The sequence below is a fragment of the Ostrea edulis genome, chromosome 5 (genome assembly GCF_947568905.1).
Source record: "Ostrea edulis chromosome 5, xbOstEdul1.1, whole genome shotgun sequence".
Taxonomy (NCBI): domain Eukaryota; kingdom Metazoa; phylum Mollusca; class Bivalvia; order Ostreida; family Ostreidae; genus Ostrea; species Ostrea edulis.
This window is the reverse complement of record NC_079168.1, coordinates 20246870-20259107: the sequence shown is the minus strand read 5'-3', so window position 1 is coordinate 20259107 and position 12238 is coordinate 20246870. Positions and strand designations below refer to the sequence as shown.

The window sequence follows — 12238 nt, the reverse complement described above, 5'->3', positions numbered from 1 at the left end:
TAGCTCGCTACCAGATAAAGGTTAATGAGTTTGAAAATTATTATCTATCAGATTTATTTCTAAAGAGGACGAGGAGTCGTATGAAATTTCATTCTCAATTATCCCCAATTACATAACGTTGCAATGCAAAATACGAATACACTTTTTCAACTGAGTGTTTACTTTAAAAGTGATACGGATTGAATTCAGACCTTCAATCATTTGATATACCATCCATTTTGAGATATCTGCTACTTTTACAATTTGATTCGAGTTACCCTGAAATTTCAACATAAGTGTGAATACCGTAAGAAACTTTATGTTTGTATTAGATATCTGACGAATTTACGACTATACATATGGCAAGAAGTGATACATGCTGTTTTGGTACGCCACGAATTTTCAGATATCGCTCTTTAGGAAATCAGTTACTTATACATTTTGATTACCGGTAAAATGAAATTTCAAGATCCGTGTGAATACCATAAGGAACTCCGTATTTATATCATATGTTTAACTAACTTACAACGATACGTATGGCGAGTAGTGATATTTGGGGTATCGTGATATGTCATCAATTTTCAGATATCACCCTTAAGGAAGTCAGCTACATATATCTTTTGATGGCAGGTAAACTGAAATTTCAAGTTTTTCGCAAATATCTTAAGGAACTCTGAGTTTATATTAGATATTTGACTAATATACAATTATCAAAGTGAAGAAGAGTGATATTAGGTATCTCGACATGCCATAAACCAGATATCACGCTTAAGGAAGTCAGCTACTTATACCTTTTGATTCCTGGTATCCTGAAATTTCAAGTTTTTCAAAAAATCTTAAAGAACTCCTTGTTTGTATTAGATATCTGACTAATTTTCAACTATCCATGTGAAGTAGGATGGTATTAGGTATCTTGATATGCCATCAATTTTCAGATATCACGCTTAAGGAAGTCCGCTACTTATACATTTTGATTGCAGGTAACATGAAATTTCAAGTTTTTCATAAATATCTTAAAGAACTCTGTATTTGTATTAGATATCTGACTAATTTACAACTATCTACGTGAAGAAGTATGATATTAGGTATCTTGATATGCCAACAATTTTCAGATATCACCCTTAAGGAAGTCAGCTACTTATACCTTTTGATTGCAGGTAACCTGAAAATTAAAGTTTTTAGAAAATATTTAGGGAACTCCGTCTTTGGTTTAAATATCTGGTTAATTTACCAATGCACATGTGACAAAATCTGATATTAGGTATCTTGATATGCCATCAATTTTTAGATATCACCCTTAAGGAAGTCAGCTACTTATACCTTTTGATTGCAGGTAACCTGAAAATTAAAGTTTTTAGAAAATATTTAAGGAACTCCGTCTTTGTTTTAAATATCTGGTTAATTTACCAATGCACATATGACAAAATCTGATATTAGGTATCTTGATATGCCATCAATTTTTAGATATCATGCTTAAGGAAGTCAGCTACTTATACCTTTTGATTCCTGGTAACCTGAAATTTCAAGTTTTTCATAAATATCTTAAAGAACTCTGTATTTGTATTAGATATCTGACTAATTTACAACTATCTACGTGAAGAAGTATGATATTGGGTATTTTGATATGCCAACAATTTTTTGGATATCATACTTAACGAAGTCAGCTACTTATACCTTTTGATTCCAGGTAACCTGAAATTTCAAGTTTTTCATAAGTATCTTAAAGAACGCCTTGTTTGTATTAGATATCTGACTAATTTTCAACTACCCACGGGAAGTGGAGTGGTACTAGGTATCTTGATATGCCAACAATTTTCAGATATCACCCTGAAAGAAGTCAGCTACTTATACCTTATGATTCCAGGTAACCTGAAATTTCAAGTTTTTGATAAATATCTCAAGGAACTCTGTGTTTGTACTAGATATCGGACTAATTTACAATTAACCACGTGAAGAAGACTGATATTAGGGATCTTGATATACCATCAATTTTCAGATATCGTGTTTAAGGAAGTTGGCTACTTATACCTTTTCATTGCAGGTAAACTGAAATTTCAAGTTTTATCAAATATTTTAAGGAACTCCGTGTTTGTTTTAGATATGTGATTAATTTCTCAATCCACATATGACAAGATGTGCTATTAGGCATCTTGATATGCCATCAATTTTCAGATATCTCCGATAACAAAGTTAGCTACTTATACCCTTTCAATCCTAGTAATCTAAAATTTCAAGTTTTCCGTACATATCTTAAGGAACTCTGAGTTTGTAATAAATATATCATTCATTTACCATCTCATATATGACAAGGAGTGATATTATGTATCTTAATATGCCATAAATTTTCAGATATCACGTTTAAGGAAGTCATCTACTTATACCTTTTGATTCCAGGTAACCTGAAATTTCAAGTTTTTCATAAATATCTTAAGGAACTCTGTGTTTGTATTAGATATCTGACTAATTTACAAATATCCACGTGAATAGGATTAGTAGGTATATTGATATACCATCAATTTTCAGATATCAACCAAAAGGAAGTCAGCTACTTATACCTTTTGATTACGTGTAGCCTAAAATTTCAGGCTTTTCGCAAATATCTTAAGGAACTCTGTCTTTGTTTTATAAATCTCATTAATTTACCATCTTACATACGACAAGGAGTGAGATTAAGTATCTTAATATACCACCAAGTTTCAGATATCACGCTTAAGAAAGTCAGCTACTTATACCTTTTGATTCCAAAAAGCATAAAATTTAAAGGTTTTAGCAAATATTCTAAGGAAGTCTGTGTTTGTATTAGATATCGTATTAATATACCAGTAAACATATGACAAGGAGTTACATTAGGTATCTTGATATGCCATCAATTTTGAGATATCACGCTTAAGGAAGTCAGCTACTTATACCTTTTGATTGCAAGTAACCTAAAATTTCAAGTTTTTTGTTAATATCTTAAGAAACTCTGCGTTTGTATTCGATATCTAACTAAGTTCCAACTATCCACGTGAAGAGGAGTGATATTAGGGATCTTGATATGCCATGAATTTTCAGATATCACAATTTAGGAAGTCAGCTACTTATACCTTTTAATTCCTCGACACCTGAAATTTTAACTTTTTCATAAATATCTTAAGTAATTCTGCTTTTGTATTAGATATCTGACTAACTTACAACTATCCACATAAAGAAGAGTGATATTACGTATCTTGATATACAATTGATTTTCAGATATCACCCTTAAGGAAGTCAGCTACTTATATACTTTTTGATTCTAAGTAACTTGAAATTTGAAGTTTTCCGTAAATATCTTGAGGAACTCTGCATTTGTATGAGATATCTGACTACTTACAACCATCTACGTGAAGAGGAGTGATATTAGGTATCTTGATATCTATTATCATACCTCTTCACGTGGATAGTAGTTCACTAGTCAGATATCTAACAGAAACACAGAGTTCCTTAAGCTATATACAAAACACATTAAATTTCAGGATGTCTGGAATAAAAAGCTATCAGTAGCTGACTTCGTCCAACATGATATCTGAAAATTGATTGCATATCAAGACACTTCATATAAAGCCCTGTAATATCGGCAAAGATAAATTAGTCAGATATCTAACATATCTATCTGAAAATTGATGGCATATCAATATACCCAGTACCACTCCACTTCACATGGATAGTTGTAAACTAGTCAGATATATAATACAAACACAGAGTTCTTTAAGATATTTATGAAAAACTTAAAATTTCAGGATACCAGAAATCAAAAGGTATAAGTAGCTGACTTCCTTAAGCGTGATATCTGGAAACTTATGGCATGTCAAGATACCTAATATCACTCTTCTTCACTTTGGTAATTGTAAATTAGTCAGATATCTAATACAAACAAGGAGCTCCTTAAAATATTGGTAGAAAAGTTGAAATTTCATGTTACTTGCAATCAAAAGGTATAAGTAGCTGACTTCCTTAAGGGTGATATCTGAAAATTGATGTCATATCAAGATACCTAATACCACTCCACTCCACATGGATAGTTGTAAATTAGTCAGATATCCTATACAAACAAGGAGTTCTTTAAGATATTTATGAAAAACTTAAAACTTCAGGATACCAGAAATCAAAAGGTATAAGTAGCTGACTTCCTTAAAAGTGATATCTGGAAACTTATGGCATGTCAAGATACCTAATATCACTCTTCTTCACATTGATAATTGTAAATTAGTCAGATATCTAATACAAACAAGTAACTCCTTAAAATATTGGTAGAAAACTTGAAATTTCATGTTACTTGCAATCAAAAGGTATAAGTAGCTGACTTCCTTAAGGGTGATATCTGAAAATTGATGGCATATCAAGATACCTAATACCACTCCACTTCACATGGATAGTTGTAAATTAGTCAGATATCTAATACAAACAAGGAGTTCTTTAAGATATTTGCAAAAAACTTGAAATTTCAGGATACCAGAAATCAAAAGGTATAAGTAGCTGACTTCCTTAAAAGTGATATCTGGAAACTTATGGCATGTCAAGATACCTAATATCACTCTTCTTCACATTGATAATTGTAAATTAGTCAGATATCTAATACAAACAAGGAACTCCTTAAAATATTGGTAGAAAACTTGAAATTTCATGTTACTTGCAATCAAAAGGTATAAGTAGCTGACTTCCTTAAGGGTGATATCTGAAAATTGATGGCATATCAAGATACCTAACACCACTCCACTTCACATGGATAGTTGTAAATTAGTCAGATATCTAATACAAACAAGGAGTTCTTTAAGATATTTGCAAAAAACTTGAAATTTCAGTTTACCTGACATCAAAATGTAGATGTAGCTGACTTCCTTAAGGGTGATATCTGAAAATTGATGGCATATCAAGATAGCTAATATCAGTCTTCTTCATGTGGATAGTTGTAAATTAGTCAGATATCTAGTACAAACTCAGAGTTCTTTAAGATATACCTAATATCACTCTTCTTCACTTTGATAATTGTAAATTAGTCAGATATCTAATTAAATACAAACTCAGAGATCCTTAAGATATTTGCGAAAAACTTGAAATTTCAGTTTACCTGCCATCAAAAGGTATATGTAGTTGACTTCCTTAAGGGTGATATCTGAAAATTGATGGCATGTCACAATACCCAATATCACTACTCGCCATACGTATCGTAGTAAGTTAGTTAAATATATGATATGAACACGGAGGTCCTTATGGTATTCACACGGATCTTGAAATTTCATTGTACCGATAATCAAAATGTATATGTAACTGATTTTCTAAAGAGCGATATCTGAAAATTCGTGGCGTACCAAAACAGCATGTATCACTTCTTGCCATATGTATAGTCGTAAATTCGTCAGATATCTAATACAAACATAAAGTCAAACATAAAGTTTCTTACGGTATTCACACTTATGTTGAAATTTCAGGGTAACTCGAATCAAATTGTAAAAGTAGCAGATATCTCAGAATGGATGGTATATGAAATGATTGAAGGTCTGAATTCAATCCGTATCACTTTTAAAGTAAACACTCAGTTGAAAAAGTGTATTCGTATTTTGCATTGCAACGTTATGTAACTGGGCCCATACGACTCCTCGTCCTCTTTAGAAATAAATCTGATAGATAATAATTTTCAAACTCATTAACCTTTATCTGGTAGCGAGCTATCAGTAATTATAACTTTTATATTTTGTAGTAGCTGGCTACGAGTAGCTAACTTTTCTTACTTTTAGTAGCTGGCTACTAGTAACTGGCTACTAGTAGCTAACTTTTCCTGGTTCAAGTAGCTGGCTACTAGTAGCCAACTTTTCTCTTTTTAAGTAGCCAGTTACTAGTAGCTGGTTACTAGTAGCCAACTTCACCGATCTACGTGCATTACATATTATGCATATGGCATGGACCTGTATTTTGCAAGAATTGATATAAATAATATATTTCATGCTCTTTGCTTATTCCATTCTATCAGTATGTAATTGGCAAATGATTTCTCCGCATTTATTTCATAAGAAACTGCAAATACTTGCATGCACTTGCAAGTATGCAAGAAAAGCTTCTTCTTCTTTTTTTGCATCTTTTCTAAATTATCTAAACTTTCGGAATGTTGCATTGGTATACAATAAATATTTTGTAATTTTGAGCAAAGCATAATGTTTTAAAATGTTATTTTATTTGTTTTGCATTCCCTATATATTACTATCGGAGATGTGCACTGGTCGAGTCCACCTAGAAAAATCACTCAGGTGTGACAATCACATTTGGGGTATATACGGGTAGAGTAAATTAGGCTACCTGAGAGAAATATGGCGGATAAGATGAGAAAGGTGTACGTATTTATTAATTCATGTCAGCTTTAACGACAAACTGACAACTCAACTGTATGACAAACGGGATGATTTCAGCTTCTCCATCGTCAACTTCCCATATCTATGTAGCAATATTCCATTATCACCTGCATATGGTGTTTATATACCTCAACTGATTTGATATGCAAGAGCTTGTTCTGCGTATAGTCAGTTTTTAAATCGAGGTAAGCTACTGACAAACAAGTAGATGGTACAGGGGTTTCAACAGTCTCGATTGAAGTAAGCATTTCGCAAATTCTATGGTCGTTATAATGATCTAGTTTGTCAATACAACCTATCATTGGGTCAAATGCTGTCTGACGTGTTTCATACCGATTATTAAGCCGTTCTTGGCACACTGATTTTGACTGCGGATAACTCCGTTTACCTGATCAGGATATAGGGCTCACGGCGGGTGTGACCGGTCGACAGGGGGATGCTTACTCCTCCTAGGCACCTGATCCCACCTCTGGTGTACCCAGTGGTCCGTGTTTGCCCAACTATCTTTTTTGTATTGCTTGTAGGATTGATCACTGTTCGTTATCTTCACCTTTGATTTAATAGTGTTTAGGAAAGAATGGAATTTATCCAAGTCCTCTTCACTCTTAGTGTAGAAGATAAACAGTCGTCACGATAACGCTTCCAATTAGATCGAATATAGTCACAAACGTTATTACCGAAAACTTCCGATATTTGGTTATACAATTTCCCATTACTAAGGTTGTAAAAGTAGGGGCAACTTTAGTTCTCATAGCCGTTCCTTTAATTTGTAGAAAGAATTCATTGTCAAATGAAAGTTACTGTTTTCAAAAGCTAATGTTAGTCCTTCATGTATAAATCCTTTAGAAAAATGGTGTATGGTATATCTGGATGTTTATCAATCCAGTATTGACGGCTTCAAGTCCTAATTCATGTGGAATATTGGTATATAAACTGGTTACATCAAAACTAACGAGGATAGTATTAGGATTCACATTTTCAGGAATATAATTCAGAAAGTTCAGAGCACCTCTAATGTAACTAGGAACTAAGTTGCCCCGCTCTTTGTATGGCCGGGTCAAATCAAAGATGTTCATGTAAACATAAGTAGCGATTGCTCCTTTGCCAAACACTCGACATTTAGAGATAAAATTACGGGTATTTCGGATATGACCCTGAAAACGGACGTCATATGTCGCTGTAGGCGTTGACACATTAAAGAACGAATGTTAGAATATCGAATGTTTGATATTTATTTATGCAATAAAGCGTGCGAAATAAGGAGAATATTGAAGTCGCAATTGGGTGCATATTTGGTGAGTGAAATTTTGGCGGAAAGGTATATAACCGCTAAAATAAGCCAAATCTATCACCCAGCGGAAAAAACCCGCTATACGGTATATGATTTATAAGATTGTTCACTGTTTGTTCTCTTCTCTTGTTCATATGTTTAAGACGTCATATCCGGTTGTAGAAGCAAATGAATGAATGATATGTATTTCCGTGTTTCTTTTATATAAACAAGACTTTATATCCGGTTAGAGAAGTAAATGAATAAATGATATGTATTTCCGTGTTTCTTTTATATAAACATGTTAAATAGTACAGTATGAATGGCCGCAGCGAGAAAGGTCCTTACATTCTGTTGTAAGGTATATATGCATTGTAAAGCACCTTTGAGCGTACATAGTGTATGAAAAGGGTGCTATATAAATATGGTATTATTATTATTATTATATGAGTGGTATGAAGCGATTAAATTGATGGATTCGGCACTTAGTACCCTTGTCGTTGCAGTTAAGTTTAGTTTTGGAAAGACACAAAGACAAATATGATGAAATGAAAGAAGGTAGATTATAAATGATATTTAAAATAAGTCGCCTGGTTAATTGAAAATAAAAAGTCAGAAGACCGGTAATCCTTGAATAAAAGATATACATTTAGAAATGATATATTTTCACTTATTCTACAGCTGATTTGGATAGTTGTACATGAATTTTATGTAAAGCAGTGAACATCTGTTGAAATGTGATTTCTGTTAAGAACTTTGTTTGTGTTATTTCCCGAAAACATTTAGTTCTGTAAAGCATCTTAAGATTAACAGATACTATAGTCAACGAACAATTGGTCATTTTATCATTGTGATTCTTCAGGATTTTGAAGAAGTCTGTACTTTGTGATACTCAGATACTAAGTGTTACTTACTTTGCATTTTCCCACGTCATAAAACTGTCCGAAATTTGGTAACAGAAATCCCCGATATGCCGCCATCCATCTTCACATCGATCCGTCTTTACTTCAGTGATGACACGATATTGATAAATATTACAATCAATGAAAATAAAAGATTGGAAGAATTCTTGAATTTAAAGACTTCCTCAAAAACTAATTCAAATACATGTCGCTGTTACACGAAAATGATATGATGTAAACATATTTTCAAGATGAATGTTCCATGTTCAAATTTTACCTATATTGCTTTATCTTAAGAATAACGTAAGGCAATATTAAATACAAAAAACGATACCCTTAACTTACTTTCGCATGTTTTGCCAGCGTAGTTTGGAGGACAATGACACATGAAGTCGTCTTTTATTTCCATACACTTCCCTCCGTTTTTGCATGGTTTAAATTGACATTGGGGAACTATAAAATGTTTTGAAAATTTGAACCCAATATACTGTAAAGCAACTGATGCTTATTCGGTGTTTACTAAATTCATCCGAACTTCGTGTCTCTTTATCAAATCTTTTTATTATACGATAGATATTATGATGATTATTTAATGTTTATCAAATCCATCCGATCTTCGTGTTCCTTTTTCAACTCTTTGTATTATACAAACGAAGGAACGATCGATAGATAGATAAATAGATATTTGTATAATATTGATAGATATTAAGTAATTTGGTTAAAGTTTTCGCGGACACATGTTATATGTAATACTGTTTCAATTACAATGCATAGTAAAACATATTATGGTAGATACCTTTTGTTTCACAGTTATATCCAGTCCAGTTTGGGAGACAAACGCACTTGTAATATGGCTTTTGTGTGATTCTATAGCTCGTACATCTTCCGTTTTGACAAGGTTTAGTCAAGCAAACATCAAACTTCGAGTCTGAAATAGACGAAAGTACTCAAAACGGGTATCTTACAGCAATACCATTATTACAATAGTTCACTCACATTTTGCCAAGAATTCATTAAACGTATAACGTTATCTGCTGTAAGCCAGAAGGGAAACGCTATATTCTATCTATTCAAATCATTTGGGGATGCTTATTCCTCCTAGGCACCTGATCCCACCTCTGGTGTTTTCCCAGCTATCTATTTTGAATTATTTGTGGGATTTGTGAGATTGATCACTGTTCGTTATCTTCACTTTTCATTCATAACTTGTAGCTCAAAGGTTCGATTGTCGATCTCGGCGCCCTTATCAAGCCTATGAAATTTAACATTGATAAGTGATTGGTCTTTTGTCAAGAACGCGGCAAAATAAGAAAAATCATGGGTCTTTTGGATGTAACCTTAAAATCGTCATAGAAGTCATAGAAGGAGCGGGCACGATATAGAACCGCTGCTACAACCATACTGAGCGCCATGCATAGATCTAAATTTGTGGCACTTCTCCTGAAGCTAACGACGTCCTTTTACAAGTAAACAAATCTTGAACGGGGCATAAAACAATAAAAACTAAGAATAATTTCCAAAATATTGTAGCTCGTATATATACTGACACTTAACAAAAAGCGCCACTTCAGTTAAATGCCAATAATTCTTGATAATGATTATGTGTTGTTGGCAATTTTGAATTGCACGATATCAAACACATTCCCAAACAATTCACGGTTGACTGAACTTTGGTCATACTACGCGTTTTCCTGTCATCGAGGCCAATTAACACGTGCAAGGAGAAACACAAAAGCTTCTTACGTCTCAGACCTGTTTGATCTAGGCTATACACAAAAGCTTCTTACGTCTCAGACCTGTTTGATCTAGGCTATACACAAAAGCTTCTTACGTCTCAGACCTGTTTGATCTAGGCTATACACAAAAGCTTCTTACGTCTCAGACCTGTTTGATCTAGGCTATACACAAAAGCTTCTAACGTCTCAGACCTGTTTGATCTAGGCTATACACAAAAGCTTCTTACGTCTCAGACCTGTTTGATCTAGGCTATACACAAAAGCTTCTTACGTCTCAGACCTGTTTGATCTAGGCTATCTAAAGATGCATATAACAGGGAAGGGCAGTTACTGTTGGCTGAAAACACTAAAATGCTGTGGCAAGAGCTCTGAATGTCCCCCAAAGCACACATTTTGTCTGTACAAACGCCTTAAACTGACTGGTACAACTGCCAACCACCGGGCACCCTCGAACTGGCCAACTTCGTTAGGGTCGTTTCATGAGGTTCCAGTTGCAGAACTTGCGCAACCGGTTTTAAACTGCACGAAAACGACAAATGAGAAAACAGGGACACATAATCCAAGAATAACCTGAGAGACTGGGCTGAGGCTGGCATCAAGCCGTATCGCATTGCCGTAGAAATGCCCCATAATCGTCATTGACTTCTCGTCAGACTGCGTTGTTTGCGACGACACCGTACAAATGTGTTTTGTTTGCAAAGATGGTGTCATACACTCTTCTCTAACGATTTAAGATTCAATTTTACTTATTTATATCGCTCTGACATTAGATTGACGCATTCCAACGTGCCCCAATTCAACCAAAGCCTTTACCCGCGTTGCGTTAGACACTTTTGCAAGTGTGGCAGAACACTTATATAGCACAAATAAATATTGTAACGATTTCTATGCATTGTAGAATTTGAGTAGTTACAAATTCTAAGTTTTCTTGCTTCTTTGATAATTCTATTTATGGGCATTGTGTGTTACATAAGCGCTATCTTTGAAGTGATAAAATCCCATGGATCAAAGTGCAGTTCATTTCAAAACGTAGAGCAGATGATAAAAAAAATCATAAAGGGATTATCATGCACCCTTAAATAAAAATGAATTTAGAATGAGAATGAAAACGTTTACAAATGTAGACCTCGTTACATATTAGGTAATTATATTCAAAATAATGATGAAATTATCTGAAAATGTTTTATTAGTGTATATTTGTATAGAGAATTGCACATTTTAACTCGTCTAAATATACGCATGACCTTTTATCTAAAATTAATTTTACTGTTATAGTTAAGATTGATACACAGAGCACGTATTTACACCTTTACCCCATGTCTTATAAATATGAAATAAAGCTATTAACCCGTGATGTATATTACAGGTTGCTCCAAGCGTGATCCTAATTAACGCTGAGCCAGGAAGTAATTCATTTAAATGTAACTGTTTTAAAGTAATTCCAACCTCCTATAATGTCATCAGATTTTGCAAAATCAATTATTTATTTAGATGTATGCATGATAGGAAGATAAATTTTATTGGAGTCTTTTCTGAAAGATATTGTAAAAAATCTTATTAAACATGAACTATTTCAAAAGTCTAAGTTATATACGAATAATCAAGGACATATTTCAAAATATTGAATCCAATGGCAATAACTCTGTTTTATTGATTTCTTTATCAACTCTATTTTGCAATAGGTTTCCTTTATTTTTCACAGACATTTTGCATATTTTTGTGACGAAACATTTTCATGAAATTGTTATAAATACTATTGTATCGTCATAACCAGTTTTTATGAAATTTTGATAACCCTGTTAAAGGAAAATTGCAATTTTCTGACATTGATAAATGATTATGTTTATCTACGTCTCCCATTTTAAAAAGTGTGATGACATACGTATTTTATTTGATAATTTTTTAGTTTTAACTCTAATAAATGGAAATAAATACACTTTATACTTTTATTAGATAAAACTTAAACTGTAGGTGATTAGGTAACATTTT

General features: G+C 33.2%; 1 protein-coding gene across 3 annotated transcripts in view; it reads right to left on the bottom strand.

Annotated features, from left to right (window-relative positions):
- The window catches only part of LOC125651498 (macrophage mannose receptor 1-like), a 97368-nt gene that overhangs the window by 82690 nt on the left and 2440 nt on the right, over window positions 1-12238 (bottom strand). For all 3 annotated transcript variants that reach the window (XR_008803460.1, XM_048880119.2, XM_056166951.1), the window contains exons 3-5: window positions 9310-9441; window positions 8859-8966; window positions 8526-8616 (exon numbers count right to left, since the gene is read on the bottom strand). Coding sequence is in view for 2 of the 3 variants with exons in the window: in XM_048880119.2 (XP_048736076.2) it covers window positions 8526-8616; window positions 8859-8966; window positions 9310-9441 (331 nt within the window). In the remaining variant the exon portion in view is untranslated. The remainder of the gene's footprint in view (window positions 1-8525; window positions 8617-8858; window positions 8967-9309; window positions 9442-12238) is intronic.